The 19,834-nt window shown below is 42.9% G+C and overlaps 1 protein-coding gene across 3 annotated transcripts in view; it reads left to right on the top strand.

Moving 5' to 3' along the window:
- Nucleotides 1-19,834, top strand: part of hipk3b (homeodomain interacting protein kinase 3b) — a 49,646-nt gene that overhangs the window by 27,515 nt on the left and 2,297 nt on the right. For 2 of the 3 annotated variants that reach the window (XM_028574323.1, XM_028574344.1), the window contains exons 3-15: nucleotides 2,462-2,585; nucleotides 7,759-7,878; nucleotides 8,302-8,388; nucleotides 8,896-9,080; nucleotides 9,163-9,322; nucleotides 12,255-12,378; nucleotides 12,496-12,599; nucleotides 13,431-13,555; nucleotides 13,882-14,058; nucleotides 14,615-14,935; nucleotides 15,030-15,176; nucleotides 15,301-15,560; nucleotides 18,761-18,900. In XM_028574323.1, coding sequence (XP_028430124.1) covers nucleotides 2,462-2,585; nucleotides 7,759-7,878; nucleotides 8,302-8,388; nucleotides 8,896-9,080; nucleotides 9,163-9,322; nucleotides 12,255-12,378; nucleotides 12,496-12,599; nucleotides 13,431-13,555; nucleotides 13,882-14,058; nucleotides 14,615-14,935; nucleotides 15,030-15,176; nucleotides 15,301-15,560; nucleotides 18,761-18,900 — 2,074 coding nt within the window. The remainder of the gene's footprint in view (nucleotides 1-2,461; nucleotides 2,586-7,758; nucleotides 7,879-8,301; nucleotides 8,389-8,895; nucleotides 9,081-9,162; nucleotides 9,323-12,254; nucleotides 12,379-12,495; nucleotides 12,600-13,430; nucleotides 13,556-13,881; nucleotides 14,059-14,614; nucleotides 14,936-15,029; nucleotides 15,177-15,300; nucleotides 15,561-18,760; nucleotides 18,901-19,834) is intronic. The other variant, XM_028574334.1, reaches the window with a different exon arrangement.

The raw sequence follows: 19,834 nt of genomic DNA, 5'->3' as shown, positions 1-19,834 counted from the left end.
CTTGGTACTAGAGATGTTCCGATACCAGTATCGGTATCGGCTCCGATACTGCCTAAAACGCTGGTATCGCTATCTGGAAGTACTGGTGTTTATGCACCGATCCGATACCACGTAATAAAGCCCTGAAGAAAATCTACGTTAAATTAGTTTTTTTTTATGTTCTTTTTCCGTTATAACTGACTGTCAAACTGGAGAATAAAAGAAAGTTCTGGGGCATTCATTGTTTGTGTTTGTTCTTGTTTCACAAAGAGTTTAACCTGAGAAGAGAGGGGCGGAGCTGTCAACTGATCACCATCTGGTGGTGAGTTGGCTCAGGGGGTGGGGGAAGACTCTGGACACACCTGGTAAGCCCAAACGGGTAGTGCGGGTAAATTGGGAACGTCTGGAGGAGGCCCTTGTCCGACAGACTTTCAACTCACACCTCCGGCGGAGCTTTTCGTGCATCCCTGTGGAGGCTGGGGGCATTGAACCCGAGTGGACAATGTTCAAAGTTTCCATTGCTGAAGCTGCGGCGAGGAGCTGTGGTCTTAGGGTCTTAGGTGCCTCAAGGGGCGGTAACCCACGAACACCGTGGTGGACACCGGTGGTCAGGGAAGCCGTCCGACTGAAGGAGTTTTTCCGGGATATGTTATCCCAGAGGACTCCGGAGGCGGTTGCAGGGTACCGAAGGGCTGCAGCCTCTGCCGTGAAGGAGGCAAAGCAGCGGGTGTGGGAGAAGTTTGGAGAAGACATGGAGAAGGACTTTCGGTCGACACCAAGGTGCTTCTGGAAAACTGTCCGCCACCTCAGGAGGGGGAAGCGGGGAACCATCCAAGCTGTGTACAGTAAGGATGGGACACTGTTGACCTCAACTGAGGAGGTAATAGGGCGGTGGAAGGAGCACTTTGAGGAACTCCTAAATCCGACTAATACGCCCTTTATGTTAGAGGCAGAGCTGGAGGATGATGGGGGATCATTGTCAATTTCCCAGGCGGAGGTCACTGATGTAGTCAAACAACTCCACAGTGGCAAAGCCCCTGGGATTGATGAGATCCGTCCAGAAATGCTCAAGGCTCTGGGGGTGGAGGGGCTGTCCTGGTTGACACGCCTCTTCAACATTGCATGGAAGTCTGGGACAGTGCCAAAGGAGTGGCTGACTGGGGTGGTGGTTCCCCTTTTTAAAAAGGGGGACCAGAGGGTGTGTGCCAATTACAGGGGTATCATACTTCTCAGCCTCCCTAGTAAAGTCTACTCCAAGGTGCTGGAAAGGAGGGTTCGGCCGATAGTCGAACCTCGGGTTGAAGAGGAACAATGCGGATTCCGTCCTGGTCGTGGAACAACGGACCAGCTCTTCACTCTCGCAAGGATCCTGGAGGGAGCCTGGGAGTATGCCCAACCAGTCTACATGTGTTTTGTTGATCTGGAAAAGGCATATGACTGGGTGCCCCGGAAGATACTGTGGGAGGTGGGGTGAGCGGGTCTCTTCTCAGGGCCATCCAATCTCTGTACGTCCAAAGTGAGAGCTGTGTCCGGGTTCTCGGCATTAAGTCGGACTCGTTTCAGGTGAGGGTTGGCCTCCGCCAGGGTAGATGATGTGTTCCTGATGGCATCATCGGCCTGTGACCTTCAGCACTCGCAGCCGAGTGTGAAGCGGTTGGGATGAGGATCAGCACCTCTAAATCTGAGGCCATGGTTCTCAGCAGGAAACCGATGGAGTGCCTACTCCAGGTAGGGAATGAGTCCTTACCCCAAGTGAAGGAGTTCAAGTACCTTGGGGTCTTGTTCACGAGTGAGGGGACAATGGAGCGGGAGATTGGTCGGAGAATCGGCGCAGCGGGTGCGGTATTACATTCAATTTATCGCACCGTTTTGACGAAAAGAGAGCTGAGCCAGAAGGCAAAGCTCTCGATCTACCGGTCAGTTTTTGTTCCTACCCTCACCTATAGTCATGAAGGCTGGGTCATGACCGAAAGAATGAGATCCAGGGTACAAGCAGCCAAAATGGGTTTCCTCAGGAGGGTGGCTGGCGTCTCCCTTAGAGATAGGGTGAGAAGCTCAGTCATCCGTGAGGAGCTCGGAATAGAGCCGCTTCTCCTTCGCATCGAAAGGAGCCAGTTGAGGTGGTTCGGGCATCTGGTAAGGATGCCCCCTGGGCGCCTCCCTAGGGAGGTGTTCCAGGCACGTCCAGCTGGGAGGAGGCCTCGGGGAAGACCCAGGACTAGGTGGAGGGATTATATCTCCAACCTGGCCTGGGAACGCCTCTGGATCCCCCAGTCGGAGCTGGTTAATGTTGCTCGGGAAAGGGAAGTTTGGGGTCCCCTGCTGGAGCTGCTCCCCCCGCGACCCGATACCGGATAAGCGGACGAAGATGGATGGATGGATGGATATCTTTATATGAAAAATCACTGTTTAATATTTTCATATTACATGTCATTATTGTGTGACCTTAGACTAACAGTTGTGTGTTTTTGTCCGTTCACAGGGCTCCAGAGATTATTTTGGGATTGTCGTTTTGTGAAGCCATAGACATGTGGTCCTTGGGCTGTGTCATAGCTGAACTTTTTCTGGGCTGGCCCCTTTACCCTGGGGCCCTGGAGTACGACCAGGTAAACAACCATCTTCTCACCACTGCTCACTTTTTAGCTGCCATTGGCTCTTGTTTATCATTGTTTGGGAAGTTTCTGCTTTTCAAGCCCTCCTGTGGGCCTACTGCTATCCTCTCTTTTCAGTTTTATATGCAACGTATCCCAGCATCTCCTAATTTTGGTTCCAACTTCTATGACTCAGTCTCTCCCCTCTGTACCATCTCCACATGGAAACTGGTTTGCTCTGGCGCAGTGGGCCTTCCTTCCATTTATAGGTTTTATCTCCCATAGGTCAGGTTCCCCCCCCCCAACACACACACACACACACACACACTCCCTTACACTTACCAATCAAAGCAACCTAGAGGTGTGGGTTCGGTGTGTTTTGTTTCTTAGTTTGCATTCAATCCAGCTTTGTATTACAGGCGTGCCTTCAGGTTACTGACACAGACATGGCTCCCACTGTTGAAGTTTGCGGCATATGTGATGCATGACCACTTCAGTCTAAATCTCCCAAAATACGTGTTGCAAAGATTCCTTGGGGAAGATGCTGACAAAGCCATAAAAAGGCAGACCGAGAGGTTCAGCAGCAGAGTTAAGTATGTATGTCTTGAAGCTAGGACAAGAATGCAACATTGTCACAGTGTGTACAGTAGGAAAACTCTGTTATTATATTCTGTATGAGATTTAGACTTAATGGCGTTTAAAGGGTACTGAAGGGATTTTTTTTTTGTAGGACGACGTGGATAGAAAGGAGAGGAAACTTTTGAGGTTTAGGGAAAGAAAAACCTTTGTCCATAATTACACACGGAAAGAAAGACAGAGATGTATTGTTTAAATGAAGGAAGAGACTGTGGGCTCAAGTGACTTACAGTAACAAATTAGTGCAGTATTTTCTGCTTCCTTAGTGACGTACGTACCCTGAGGATTGTATCAGCTGGTGTCTGTGACAGTGAGCAGAAAGGCATATTATTGTGATTGATGGTATGTCTATTAGGAGCTGTTGGACGTCTGCCCCTCCCAGTGGAGCACTGACCGTGTCTTCACAGGACTAGACTGAGCTGGGCTTATGTTGAGCTGCTTTCCCCTGCCCTGGAGCCCTATCTACTCAAAGCCTGCCAACAGAGCCTCAGTCAGATCCTGTTTTGTCCCATGCAGCACCCTACATTACAGCACTAAGCCCCACTGCACACTCCACTCATACCAAAGTAGTTTTTATGGCCTGGCATCATTTTTCACTCTCCCTAGGAATGAGACAGGAGTGATAACTCAACACCTCCGAAAGAGATTTGACTTGAGCACAGCACCACCAGTCTAAATATGACAAATCTGTTTTTGCACGAGCCAGTCAGCATGTCGCAAAGCTGCCTTAGAGATATCTGGGGGGAGCCTCCTCGATTTAGTAAGGGACTGCTTGGATCTGATGGGGTTGACAAGGGTGGATGGAATGACCATAAAATAAAAAGCAAGATAACAGGTGAGAAGGAACCTGTAGAATGAAGTTAGTATCAGATAGAGATCAAAGTCTGCTGTTTGTAAATGGTTGACTTTGAATCCACGTACAGTGTAAACACGGGTACTGGATTGTGTTACAGGGTTTGAGTAATCTAGAAAACAGAAGCATGTCACATTAGGTTTCAGCCTGTTGGATCTTGCACCTCTCCTGTTACTGTCTATTGTTGTCTGCTGATTAAAATACCTGCAGTGAATGTTAAGCTCTGGATGTTCTCTGGGATGTCTGAACTTCCCACCCTGGCCTGTTTTAGCAGAATGCTTATGTAGTAGAGTCGGAAGCACATCCTGGAGGATCCCTGTACTTGTCATGTGCCTTTGAGTAATATACTGAATCCCTGTGCTGTGACTACACTATGCTTTACCACCCACCACCCAACATAGGAAACACTGTCTCTCTTTGCCATGCACCATGCATGTGCAGGATATTCATTTTGGTCATAGATGACCAATGAATGGGAAAAGCAGACCATGCAGGAGCATAGGACTAAAGATGAAAATATATTTTATTTGGGATTCTCGTGTTCTGGAGGCTTTAATTGCATAAGAATATTATAGTCCATCGTGATGTTTCATTGTGGACATCGTCATATGCCAATTCATCATCCAACCCTATTCAGTCCTTCAAACTTCAAAATAGAAAGCCTGTAAATTGGTATCGCCTAAAATAAAAAGCCAACTGACTGCATGTAAGTAAACAGCTAGACAGCTGACTGCTAGTATGAAGTGTCATCCAGGGGCCACAGGGTGGTCTGGCCAGAGCTGACTGCCTCCCCCCCAACCCCTTCTTCCCCCTTTTCTTCTTATCTTTCTGCAAGGGGTCTTGTTCCATGCCACACAGCATATTGTATTTATAACTCTGGCTCCTCCTCCTCCCTTCCTCCCCTCTCCTTACCTCATCCCCCAGTCACACCATATTTTACTTCACTAGCACGAGGCTGCTCACCTCTTTGATGCGACAAACCTCACGATTCAGCCAGTGTCTCATTATGAGTGGCTATGATTAGCCCATGTGCTGTCTTGGGTATGACTCCATTCCCGATATTTTTCACGATCCCCTCTCTATCTCTTGCCTCCTCAGGCACCGTATAAGTGGTGCAAACTATTGCAGAGACCAAAGTTATGTGTGCTCTTTTCTTTTTTTCTTTGGGGCTTGGCCTAGCTGGCAACCTGGAGGATCTTTAAGAATAAGAGGATGTAGGCAGGGTCACTGGAAGCAAAAGGGATTTGGTTTAGTGGGGGTCAGTAGGAATCTTTCTGTTTGTAAACTGGCGCAAACTAGGGCTGCAGCTAACTATTCTCGATGAATCGATTTAGTTGTTTGGTCTATACAATGTGTATCGGTGTTTCCCAAAGCCCAATATGACGTCCTCAAATGTCTTGTTTTTTCTACAACTCAAAGATATTCAGTTTACTGTCAGAGGATTGAAGAAACTAAAAAATATTCACATTGAATCAGACTAATCGATTCATCTTTGCAGCTCTAGCACAAACTACTATACCCCAATGTCGAAAAATGTGGAAGAGATTCATTGTACAACGGGTAGGTAGGAGGGTGTGTGTACATTATTCTAAGCTGAGATGTACTTGTGTAATTAATTGCAGTGATTATATCATTGAAATACATCTTTTATGGTGTTTGTTATCTGGTCTGTCATAAAATAAATACTGCTTGTACTTCCTGTCTGCTCTGCAGCAGGCCCCGGCTGGCTAGATATTTGTTTTGTGGAGCAGTAGCTTTGCACCAGCGACCTCACTGGTTTGTGAGATCTCTGCAGAGACATGCCTTCCAGAAAAAATAAGGGTTTTCCCATCACAAGAATTTTCCAACCCACACAATACTGGCTGTGTTGTTTTTTGTGTCTGTTTCTGTTTATATGATGTTGCAGAACTACAGCAAAGCTATATTATGGACATGAAAGGAGGGGAATTTAGTCAACGTACCTTCAGGGTAAAGTTTGTTGGACAGTGTCAGTAATCCTTTACGGTTATGAATAGTGAATGTGAAAGACAGAAAATGAGAGAAAGAGAGGGAGATTTTGGTTGGTAAATCATGTACTGTGAAAATGACTAAAGGAAAGAGCAAATCCAAAAGGGAGAAATGGACAGTGACACAAGGGGCCCTATCTTGCACCCGGCGCGGAGAAAAGCCCGGCGCAAGTGTCTTTGCTTTTTTAAGACCGTCCAGCGCCCACGTCGTTTAAATAGCAAATGCACCCGTGCCCATGGGCGTGCTGGTTTTACAGGGAGGTGTGTTCAGGTCAATTCTTGGCGTATTGCTATCTTGAGGCAGCGGGAAGTGATCGCGCCATTGACCAACAAAAACCTGGTCTAAAGTCAATAACGCAGTGGTGCACGGACCCTTTTTTCCGCTGTCAAACTAGCAAAAGTGGATTTGGACACACCCTAAAGTAAACGCACCTGCACCATGCGCTTCACGCTGTGCGATTAGATCGATAAAATAGGGCCCAATGTGTTTTGGGATACTTGGATGTTAATGTCCCTTGAGATAAGCGAGGGGATCTCCACCATCCCATCTAAATCTCTTAGCAGATGAGATTACATTCATCATGCATGCCGTCAGAATCCCAATGAATGCATTGCTTGATCATTAACTCATCTATAGCCAACTAACACAGACATACTGTAGGTCCCACCCACACAAACACGGACACATTGCAGTATTTGCACCTCAGCAACAGACTCAAAAAAAAACCTTGGCCAGGGGGAGCAGCTTGAACCAACAACAAAAACAAAAACTTTTTCAGTCTCTGTAGTTAACTTTTAAGATGTAAGGTGCCTCACAAACACACTCATTTACGTTTAGCAGGCAGCAGGGTGGAAACTTCATACATGTTAAGTAAAGGGGTGAGGACATGTTTGTTTTACATCTAGATTTGTGTATTTCAAAGAGAGGGAGAGATAGATCGTATAATATATTACATGCTTCATATGAATGTGTCCAGTGACTCCTTGATGATTCTCACCCCTCTCCCAGTGTGTGGCTCTTTGCTTTTTAGCAGCGCTAAATCTCTAATGGTCGTTGTCCTTTACACTTGGGTGTGATTGACGTCAGCCCAAGCTTCTCACCGGCCTCCTCTCATAAACCTACGTGTGACACTCTTGCCCCACAGCATCTGAGTGACGAGCATCATTACATAGCCAACATTTGGCATTGACGGGAACCTTGTTATCGAAAAGACCCTGACACCTTTCAGAGATCATAAACGCAAGCTATGCTCCGTACAGGCCGGGTCTCATTCAGCTTTAGCCATTGGTCAGGAATGTGCCATCTTCAAGGTCTCTGCAGTTATCCCCACTGTACACGTCCACACACAGTAACGTTAACTCTTGATAGTGTGATGTCACTGTGAATTACCTTGTAAATTGTCCGTACATAAAAGTGTGTGTCAGTATGAAGTGCTCTGGTGACGTGTTGGTTTTGGAGAGAGCGTGGGTGATGGAGAAATGAACAATAACAGTGAATAAACAGCATTTTATTGTTGAAGTGACATTTAGAATTAAGATAAATTTAGATAGTTTAATATAAAATGTTATTACACACATTTTTTTATTCCTACTTTAAACCCATTAAAATTGTCTTTTTATTTAGCTACAAGATGTTTTTCTTCTTCTGTTCATATTCTATTTCCTTACTCGCTGTCCTTCTTATGTCCAACAGATTCGCTACATTTCTCAGACTCAAGGTTTGCCAGGGGAACATTTATTGAATGCGGGTACAAAGACGGCACGGTTCTTTTGCAGAGAGTCTGACTCCCCTTATGCAGCATGGCGACTAAAGGTGAGGAGTATTTACATACGTGCAAAATGTGCTGAATTGGCTTATTGCTGCTTATTCAAAACAAACAACATAGGTCAGCTCCAACTCGGTCGACAAATATTTTCCTCCTCCCTCTGGGCAAACAAAGACTGCAGTTCCCAATAAAGAAACAATGACTTTCTGAAACAAACCGAAACGTGCACAGAAGAACCAACCGTTAAGATAAAGTCTCACATTGCTTCACGTACCGTGAATCAGCTTAAGTTCTACAATGACATTTTTCTAAGGCCAAGCATTCCCTACTTTGGAATCTGATGTTTTGTATAATCATGTTTTTTTATTTCCTACATAGCACGTATGAACCAGTTTATAGAAAAATAAACCATTAAAACCATAACAGAATTCAGTTCTTGCTGCCCCACTAAACATTTTCTTTTTTTGTAGTCAACAGACGAGCATGAGACGGAGACGGGAATGAAATCAAAGGAAGCCAGGAAGTACATCTTCAGCTGTTTGGATGACATAGCGCACGTATGTTCAGCCGCTCGGACCACAGTGTACCTCACAGGACTTTAGAGGAAGTTCAACATCAATGTTGAGATGATGTAGAGGAAGTACACCCACAGCTGCATGAATAAAATGCACATGTTATTACTTGGAAAGAAAGGAGTGCCTCTAAGCTCAACTTCCTTTCAGATAAATGCTTAACCCAAATTTGAAAAATAAAGGTTCAGGTTTCACTTACGGTACTCTGTAGAAACACATCATGGGTGGGAATTCCCCAGGAAACCATCAATGCATGCTCAGGTCTGTTATTTCATAAGTCAGAGGAGATTCTTAAGAATTAACGTTCATGACTAATTGTTTATCATTCTTAGGAAATGGGTATCATATTAAAAACGCGTTAATTCATCATACACAGAGCGCACTGTAATGTAACATTTCTCATTTGACTTTACCTTTTTCTTTTAACATGTAATCTATTGATGAACAGTTATTAAGACCAGTAGTTTTAGCAGTAAATCATTTGTTTTCCAGGTGAACTTGGTGATGAATCTGGAAGGTAGTGACTTGTTGGCAGAGAAGGCAGACCGTCTGGAGTTTGTGGGCCTGCTGAAGAAGATGTTGTTGATTGATGCAGAAGAGAGGATTGCCCCTTCGGAAGCTCTCAGCCACCCCTTTGTGACAATGCATCACCTGCTCGACTTTCCCCATAGCAACCAGTGAGCCCACTTTGCCTCAGATTTTGATGTTGTCATTTTGACCTTCCTACATCTCTTGACTGTGTCCCTCCTCTGCCTGTAGTGTGAAGTCATGTTTCCACATCATGGATGTTTGCTGGACTCGTCCCAGTGCATATGAGGCGGCTCACAGAAATAAAGGTCCTTTCATCAGACCTGTGACCACAAACGCTGCTGCCTCTGTCAACCACCCATTCAGCAAGATTACCGGTGTCCACACTCAAGTAAGTCCTTCAGGATGTGTCCGCAAAATCAGATATCACGATATCATTGACAATATACAGTGCTGCCCATAAGTTTATGAACCCATCTTTATCAGGATACTATGCATCTTGATAAAGAAAGTACCCCATGCCAACCATTGCCGCAGCAACAGAGGGATTATTTCGTATGAACATCTTATTTGTATTCACATCTATTCTTTACTTAAAGGTCCCATATGGTGACACTTGAGGCCTTTTTATGTTCCTGCGGAGGCTCGACGCAGAGCTTTCGCCGTAGCCTATGCAAGTGGCCTGATGTTTATACTTGTGTGTGTGTGTGTGTGTGTGTGTGTGTGTGTGTGTGTGTGTGTGTGTGTGTGTGTGTGTGTGTGGAGGGGGTGATAGAGTGAGGGAGAAGTGAGATAGTGACAGTGATTACCTTTGGAGCGAGTACCGACTCTAGAGCATAGTGTTTTCTGACCACGGTGGGAAATCTGTAGCAGGAGAAGTTAACCCTCTCCTTGATTTCACGTTGTTTATGGAGAAGGAGAACCAGGAAATGAGTCGGGGGAAATGCAACGCTACCAAGCCACGGCCGAGCAACGTGTCGCTGCGACGTGTGTCGCTGCGACGTGTGTCGCTGCGACGTGTGTCGCTGCGACGTGTGTCGCTGCGACGTGTGTCGCTGCGACGTGTAGTTAGATTTTTCTAACTACGGTATGAATAGCCTAGGCTATTCATACCGGGGGTGCAAATAGACACTGATTTTAATTCCAAAGGCCAAGGGAACTTTATCAGGATGCATAGTATCCTGGATCCATGATAACTGGCCTTTTAAAAAATAAACTGCCTGTATGGGAATTTAACATAGGGGTGTGTATACTTATGTCCCCTGTGTTTTAAGGAAGAACATTTATTTATTTACGATACATTATTCATTCACAAAGAAAATTGGTGTCCTTAAAGGTTGGACTTTTACAATTTTTTTAAATTAAGGCATTAAGATCAATTTCCGAAAGATTAGTCGACTTTAGCATAGGTTCATAAACTTATGAGCACCACTGTGCATTGATGTCGATATTGTGACGATATTGTAGGGTTGAGAATTTGTGCTTTAACAAAGTATTTTCACAGTTAGATGTTAGATAAATAATCATCGATAATGTGATGATATAATGATTAAGCGGTTAAAAGCAAAAAAACAGAACAGTCTGGTAAATTCTGAAAATTACATCACTTTACTTTAATGTAGCCTTTAAAACGGGGAAAAGACCACATTTACCATATAACGATATTACGATATCCAAAATCTAAGGCGATATCTAGTCTCATATCACGATATCAATATAATATCGATATGTTTCCAGCCCTACCTAAAGGGTGATTTCGCATATTTTCCCATGCATTGGTGTCTACAAAACATGGTAAAATAGGGTCCGGGTTGAAGAAAACTAAGTTACCCTTTAAACACCGTAATCTTTAGATCAGGGAATTAATGCATTTATTTTTATATATATATATATATATATATATATATATATATATATATATATATATATATATATATATATATATATATACACACACACCGTATATGTATTTGTTTTTCTTACTGTTTTGAAAAAATATATAACAATTATCTGAGTGATGGAATAATCACAGATGGTATGGGTCATTGACATGCAATGTGTTTTTCTGTTCATCAGAAGACTTTTCATTTCCTCGCCTTTTATTGCTTTCGTGTATGCCGACTTGCTCATCTTATTGCGTCCTAGCACTGCTGTCATGGCAACAAAATCACGTCATGTGTCTGAGGTCATGGCAACGGTGCAAATCACCACTGTTGCTGAGGAAAAAAAAGGAGCTGACCCATTTTTTTGGCATTGGATCTTTATAATGCAAAACATCTTAAAGTATCTTCAAAAGGCTCTGTTCTGAGGATTAAATAATAATAAAAAAAAAACATGACCAGTTGTGACAATATAATATAATGGTGACTACATATGTGTTTATTCAGTACATAGTCAGACATAAGGATAATATTAAAAGGCTCTCTCATTCCTATTTAAAATTGAAACTGGTCAACTATAATTTCTGTTTCCATGGAGCAGCATAGTTAATGGTAAATTGTTTTTCTTAAGGAGAATTTAACAAGAAAACGTTGTGGCTTTTTTAGTATTATCCTCTAAAAGGCTGGATTGTGTTTACTATCATGTGTATGGGGGTTGGGCTACATGCAGTAGCAGAACAATATAGGCCTAGTTCTCGTTATTCAATAAATGTGATTATAGTCAGGCACGAGAACTGCCTGCGTAGTGAAGTAGAGGCACATGCTTCAATGTTCTTTGTTTATCCCTCAGGCCTGTCTCAAGGAATAAGTTCAACATTGTCTGTTGACCTTTTAGTTATCCAATCTTTTAAAAAAAAAATAAAAATCTAGCCTCGCCCTGAATAAATTGGTTAATCCGTTTTATAAGTGGGTTGATATGGAAAGGTGTCTAATCATATACCAACAGATCAAGAGCAGCATTTTAATGAGATGAAGGTAATGATCATGACATATTCAATTGGAAATTTGAAACGCGGACAATGCACAAATAAATGTTAAACTTGTAATACAAGAGAATATGTCTTGGGCCGGGTTATAGCAACAATTGCTAATTTACCCCGAACTTCCTCTGAAGTAGATCAGCCATGTGTTGAGGTTATGATGGTCTTCTACTACATGTGAGCCAAGTGAGCTAACGTCTTTTGACTGAAAAGCCAGGGTTTTGCCTAAAGGTAACTGACTAACCCACTAATCTCTCAGTACAACACAGGTCCCTGGGCTCTGTCTGGCTGAAATACAGACTACTCTTGACAGAGATGTTGCAATCTACTGGCTCTTTAATGCTATTGTTGTGCATTGTAATACCTCAGAAAAGTCCAGTCATATCCCTTTTTCCATTTTTAGGGATTAGCCCCATCAGCCCCATCAGTGATGCACCCTGGGATACCACTACAGACAGGAAGTGGTCAGTTTGGATGCAACGATTCATTTCAGCAGGCACTCATTCTATGTCCCCCAGCCATTCAAGGTAGGACATGCACATCTTTATTTCCATTGTTTATTATTCTTTGTAGTGGTTGGACTAAATATCTTACAGTCAAATATTTCCTGTCCATTGTCCCTGTATGAATCCCCACCAACACAGCTAAACCAGCAGGCTACTCTGTTCGAATGGAGGCTTCTGTGCCTCTGGTCACTCAAGCACCACCCATCCAGCCCATTCAAATCCGACCTGGAGTCATCACACAGGTAAGGGGGTAGCAGGGATATGAATGACTGCAATGGAGGTCAAAGAACTAGGAATTGACTGATTATCGGCCTGGCCAATTATCTGGGCCGTAACTTATGGCTGATAACCTGCATGTGTGTTTTTATTTGACCGATAAAGTTAATTAATTAAAAAGTGTGCTTTGGCTCCGCTACAGCTCTGTCTCCCCCTCCTGCCCTCGTTTCATTAAAAAAAATAGCCTTACTTAATTATCTCGCCCACAACACTATCTGATTGGCTTGAGGTTAAATGAATAATAGCCTATCGACACTCAACCTTACTGCTAATAGCCAATCAACACTCCTCAACCTTGCTGCTGCTGACATACAGCAGCCTGAGTAGAAGCGTCTCGGCTCCGGTGGAGTTGGTCGTGCTAAAGCTTGGAAGGCAGGCTGCAGGAATTCACGAAGTTAAAAAGTAAACACCATTACCAGCTGCAACATATAAGTTTTGAATGCATCAGTATTTTGAAATGGACGTTTACTGTTGTTAAATTTAGTATTTTTTGTTTGTTACAATAACCTTTACTAATGCAAAACATATACTTGTATTTTATTTAAATCTTCATTTTGACTAACAGAGTTTCATTTTACTGTAAATGCATATCAGTTCCGAATATTGGTTTCATTAACTACTAATAATCTGCATCGGCCCTGAAAAACCAGTATCGGTCGACCCCTACAAAGAACATAGGCTGAGATGGAGGGACAGCTTGGCTTCATTAGTAATGTTTATCTTTGATGTGCAAGCTGATGAAAGCATCATGAGAGTAAAATTACTAGATTTAACTGCTTTGCTTCTCTGAACTTCAGGCCTGGTCCAGCCGTGCTCAGCAGATCTTGGTGCCCACTTGGCAGCAGGTGACATCAGTGCCCCCACCACCAACCACTTTGGCATCTGATACTATGGCAGGCTCACAAAGATTGGGTGACTGGGGGTAAGCAATTTTTTTGTTTCTGGGGATTACAGCACAATATGTTTTTGATACATTATCTGTATCCTTTCTTGATTTTATACATATTATGTTATATACTAATATGTAGTATTATCTAAAGCAATATGTATTAGTGCCTTATTACCTTTAGTTGCTATGTACACTCTTGGGAAGGGCTGTACTACTCTGATACAGCACACTTGCTCCCCTGAATATTAATGATCGATGAGTCATGCATGTCCCTTTGGACCAGTGACGGAGACCATTTTGTCTGTAATGGTGCTAACAGCTTTTGGCTCAATTTGCAATGTTTTGTTTCCTTAATGCAGGAAAGTGCGTCCTCATGGTAACCATTACAGCTCCATGATTGCACACCCTCAGCCATTCTTAACCAACCAAATGACCATGTCCACCCACCAGCCAATCAACATAGGCATTGCACATGTGGTGTGGCCACAGCCGGCTGCCAACAAGAGAGCCAAGCCTTGTGTGAACAGGTATTGCATGTGAGTTTTGCCTTTTACAACTAAAACACTTATACATGCACTAAAATTAGTGCTGTCAGTTAAACGCATTATTAACGGCGTTGACGCAAACCCATTTTAACAGCGTGAATTTCTTAAACTTTGTAGTTTTTTTCACATGCTGTTGCAACAGCACCACACCGGATCTAGCTAGACCGGAAACGAAACAACAGGCACGCCGCACACACTTGTTTGGACTTGCGAGCCGGCCAAAGAGTAGTAGGCTAACGTTGTGTTTTGAGTGGATGGCAAGCGCGAGACGCCGAAATGGATGCCAATAAGATTCTGAATGGAAAGTTTACTTTTAAAAAGTTGCCAAATGGTTCCATTGACAAGACCAAAGTGATCTGTGTTTTGTCGTTGTGAAAAAAAAAAAAAAAAAAAATCAAGGGACATTTAGAATAAATAAAAATGTGCGATTAATTTTGAGTTAACTATGACATTAATGCGATTAATCGCGATTACATATTTTAATTGTTTGACAGCACTAACTAAAATGGGTTCTTCCTTTCTGAAAGTTGCTTGTTTTCTTTAATAGGGGCAGCAACTTCTCCCAAAACACAAACGTCCAAAATATAGCATGTCAGTCACCAAAGATGGCCGATACAGCAAAGAATGTGCAGCAGGTAGAAGCCAGATGCCCAGAGGAAGGGCATGCTGCTGAAGAGGAGCAAGGCACAGAGCAAGTGGAGGAGGATGATGAGAAATGCTGTAAAGTGGAGCCAGACAGTGAGGAGCTTTCAGCTTCACAGGAGCAGCGGCTGGCCATGGTGATCTCTGACCTAGCTAGCCCGACTGTTAGTGTCATCAGTATTAGCAGCGATGAAGAGGAGAGCGCCCAAAGGCACTCAATGGGAGAGTGAGTACTGACCATCAGGTTCCTTTAAACTTTATTTCTATATTGGTGAAATTTAAAAATGTGTCTTACTTTATTTGTCTCTCGGTGCACACAGGTGTAAGGGTAGTGCAGATTGTGAGGCGTGTCAGAGCACCGTCAGTATGGAGAGAGTCTGTTCCCTCAGCAGTCCAGACAGCACACTCAGCACCAGCTCTTCTGCCTCAGCCCAGTCCAGCACCTCACCCTGCAAACACCCCAACAGGTATGTTCAATTAAACTGATTCAAACAAAGCTCCTAACAAATGTTGTCCCCGGTTCTACATGGTTGCTACACCACAACCAACGAGATATGTGTAACATCCTTCTCATTGGTTGCCCCATTACAGTATGTCAGACGACGAACAGGAGAGTGGTTGTGATACCGTGGACAGCTCGCCTGCCTCAGACGCCTCTCGCCACAGTCCCTTCACACAGCGACGCTTCATCGCCGACAGCAACCAAAACTGCGAGCCCCGTGTTGCGTGCGTTGCCCCGGAGACCGAGCCCAGCAAGCCAACAGTTCGTACAGTTGTGGTGCCTCCAATGAGAGTGCAGAACAACAACAACAACTACTACCCTGTTGTCAGTGAAACCTATGGCAACACAGGTAAAACTTGACATATGATGCTTTGTTAACACAAATTCATTCAGTATGTTCCTTATTTAAATCTGACTTTGAGTTGACCTAATAGTGTTTAATAGATGGATAGATGGATAGATGGATAGATGGATGGATAGATAGATAGATAGATAGATAGATAGATAGATAGATAGATATTGATTCAAAAAATGGGAAATTACAGTGTTACAGCAGCAAAATATCAGTCACACAGCACAGAATATACATAAAATACTAGGATACAATATACATGAAATATTAGGATACAATATACATGAAATAATAATAGGATAGAATACAAGAACAAATATTTCAAATATATACAAGTTGGGAATATAAAATGTACAACTGCTTAACTGCTAATGAAAAAGATGTAGATAAACCTATTGTGCAAGTTGGACTTAGTGCCGATGTGATGTCTAAGAGTCTTATCTAGCACCCAGTGATGAGGTTTGTATTAGGTGTCAAGCCTACAGGCTAAAATTGGTGCTTTGTTATACAAACCCCAATTCCAATGAAGTTGGGACGTTGTGTTAAATGTAAATATAAACAGAATACAGTGATTTGCAAATCCTTTTCAACCTATATTCAATTGAATACACTACAAAGACAAGATATTTTATGTTTTTTTTTTTTAAACTTTATTATTTATTTTTTGCAAATATTCACTCATTTTGAATTTGATGCCTGAAACACATTCCAAAAAAGCTGGGAGGGGCATGTTTACCAGTGTGTTTCATCACCTTTTCTTTTAACAACACTCAATAAGCGTTTGGGAATTGAGGACGTTAGCTTATAGGTGGAATTCTTTCCCATTCTTGCTTCAGTTGCTCAACACTCCGGGGTTTCTGTTGTCGTATTTTGCGCTTCATACTGGCCACACATTTTCAATGGGAGACAGGTCTGGACTGCAGGCAGGCCAGTCTAGTACCCGCACTCTTTCACTACGAAACCACCCTGTTGTAACACGTGCACAATGTGGCTTAGCCTTGTCTTGCTGAAATAAGCAGGGATGTCCCTGAAAAAGACTTTGCTTGGTTGGCCGCATATGTTGCTCCAAACTGTATGCACCTTTTTAGCATTAATGGTGCCTTCACAGATGTAGTACAAGTTACCCATGCCATGGGCACTTACTCACCCCCATGCCATCACAGATGCTGGCTTTTGCACTTTGCGCTGATAACTATCTGGATGGTCCTTTTCCTCCTTGGCCCGGAGGACATGACGTCCATGATTTTCAAAAACAATTTGAAATGTGGACTTGTTGAACCACAGAACACTTTTCCACTTTGCGTCAGTCCATCTCAGATGAGCTCGGGCCCAGAGAAGTCTGCTGCGTTTCTGGATGTTGTTGATATATGGCTATTGCTTTGCATGGTAGAGTTTTAACTTGCACTTGTAGATGTAGCGACGAACTGTGTTAACGGACAATGGTTTTCCGAAGTGTTCCCGACTGAGCCCACGTGGTAATATCCTTTACATAATGATGTCGGTTTTTAATGCAGTGCCGCCTGAGGGATCAAAGGTCACGTGCGTTCAATGTTGGTTTTAGGCCGTGCCGCTTAACGTGCAGAGATTTCTCCAGATTCTTTGGATCTTTTGATGATATTATGGACTATAGAGGATGAAATCCCCAAATGCCTTGTAATTGTACGTTAAGAAACGTTGTTCTTAAACTGTTGGACTATTTGCTCATGCAGTTGTTCACAAAGTGGTGAACCTCACCCCATCCTTGCTTGTGAACGACCGAGCCTTTTGGGGATGCTCCTTTTATACCCAATCATGACCAATTAACCCGTTCGCCTCTGGAATGTTCCAAACAGGTGTTTTTTAAGCATTCTTCAACTTCGTCTTTTGTGTTGCGGGCATCAAATTCCAAATGACTGAATATTTTCAAACAAAGTTTATCAGTTTAAACCATAAATATATTCTCTTTGTAGTGTATTCAATTGAATATATGTTGGAAAAGATTTGCAAATCATTGTATTCTGTTTTTATTTATGCTTTACACAACGTCCCAACTTTATTGGAATTGGGCTTTGTACTTAAGAACTGCTGGAAGAGGCCCGGGTTATCTCTAAACCTAAATTATTTTATGAATAAAGCAGATGACAGGACACCTTTTCTTCTCCACATTCATTTGCTTTGTTTGAAGTACACTCTGATGGTGTTATCCACTCAGAAGACTAGCAATTGCATGAGTTGGTCATGCTAGCTCAAAGCAGTCACCACTGCTGCTGTCTGCTCCACAGGTCACATGGCCTGGGATTACGCTGTCTTTGTAGACCACAGAGGTTCTCACAGGTGATTATGGGTGACCTGCCCTGAAGTATCTGCTCTGATCTCTGGAGTGGATATTTGTTTGCTGTCATCACTCCTTACTCTGGCTCCAGACTGACTTTGAGCACCTCCATATCTGTGTGGATGTGCACTTTTTAAAGCTACATAAGACATGCGTAATTGCCCAACAATGTTTAATGTCCTCAAAACATGGATGTCAAGCAGAGAACATGGACACCTTTTCTGGTTGGCCTAAACAAATACATGATGTTTCTTTCTGGTGCTAAAGTGAAGTTACGCATGCTATATGTAGGCTTTGTTTACAGCTGTGGTCAGTGGGACAGCGCTGTCTTTCTCAGCAATCGAGTGCATTTAAAAGCAACCTCTTTATAGGTATTAGAAAGTAAAGGGTTTAACTGTAAATCCACAGTGAAAATCATACAGAGTCATATCGGCTTTCATGTCAAAGACATCCCTCCAACCCTCAGCTATTGCAACGAGAGCCCCACATAAAAGGGCACAGCTTGCTATTCTAGTGCTACCAGGTGTATTTATAGCTGATGGTCAGACCCCACTATAAGCTAGATATACAAGCTTAGTTACCAACTCCTCCCTGATCCCCCCAAACATATCTATTTATAATCACCTAGATCATATTCAGAGGACAGATGCCACTATGTTTAAAGGTTTGGACCTGATCAAGCACATCTGAAATCACTGATAATCCTACAAAGCCTCCTCTCACAAATGTTGCCATTTCTGCAGATGTAGTTGGATCCAATCCCTGGTTGCATCTTGTTTGCCTTTTGCCTGCCCTTATTTTCATTGTGATCTTAATAGTGGGGCACCAAATTGTCTGCATTAACACATGCCATTTCCATCTCTCTGTTTCTCCGTCCGTCCCTCAGTCTTAGAGTCTTCATGCCAGTCCAAAGGGCGAGGCATTCCTGGGCGACAACATCACCACTCCACTCCCCTCCTCAACAGGCCCCAGAAGATCACCCCTGCATTCCAGCCCCAACAACAGCAGCCTATAGGCTTTGGGCAGGTGAGCACATACAGTCACATACTTGTTAAGGGTTGTTGACTGCAGAGAGATATTGGGGACACTTGGCCCCATCGATTAAGGAGAATATAGTGTATATGCATTTGCCAAAGAGAATTTGTGTTTATTTAAGATGGTAAAAAAATGATGTAATAAAATAAAAAATAAAAAACGATTGCAGGGATAAAATCAGTTATGCACTACCTCGGTTTTAATCACTGGCAGTGGTAATGCTTTGGACAAGGTGTCCCACTGAACACAACTAGCAGTGTTGTCCCATTTGAAGTCCGATTTTATAAAATGCCACGTCGAGTCTTTGTATCCTGTATCTGTCCCTTGTCTGGAATGTTAAGAAGCGAAGAAGTTGGCAAATCGTGCCAGAAAATGCAATTTCTAAAGTGGTTTAGGTGATAAAAAGCATTTGAATTGCAAATATTTCTTTTTTTTATAGCGGCAGCCAAGAGCACACTGAAAATGGAACTTAATTCATCTGCCACAGTAGCTTTTGTCCCTAACAAATCTCCCAGCTTCGCTCAGAATTACACAGTTGGTGGGTGAACATTTCCAACTGTGTTTAAGGGTGAAGACATTTTACTGTAATACTGCTTACTTAATGGATCGCCAGTAAGACAAAGAGAACGAATACAATATTGTAATGTTATCCACACAAATTAAGAGGAGGTGAATCTCAAGATTAGTAATGACTGATTAGATTACATGCACACCAATATTCCACCATTATTCTGAATATGACAATATTCTGAATTTGATACAGCTCATGTAAACAGCATATTCCGATTGGATATTCCAAATAAGGCCTTTTTTTTTCTTCAGAATATAGCATTTTCCGATTAAGACGTGGGATATTCCGGTATTATTCGGGTTTTAGAAGCATTCTTTGGACATGTATTCAACGCATTCGGAATATGGGTCTTAA

Source organism: Perca flavescens, chromosome 1 (assembly GCF_004354835.1).
Source record: "Perca flavescens isolate YP-PL-M2 chromosome 1, PFLA_1.0, whole genome shotgun sequence".
In the NCBI taxonomy this organism is placed as follows: Eukaryota; Metazoa; Chordata; class Actinopteri; order Perciformes; family Percidae; genus Perca; species Perca flavescens.
The sequence above is the reverse complement of the archived record's forward strand: the minus strand, read 5'-3'. Positions and strand labels throughout refer to the sequence as shown.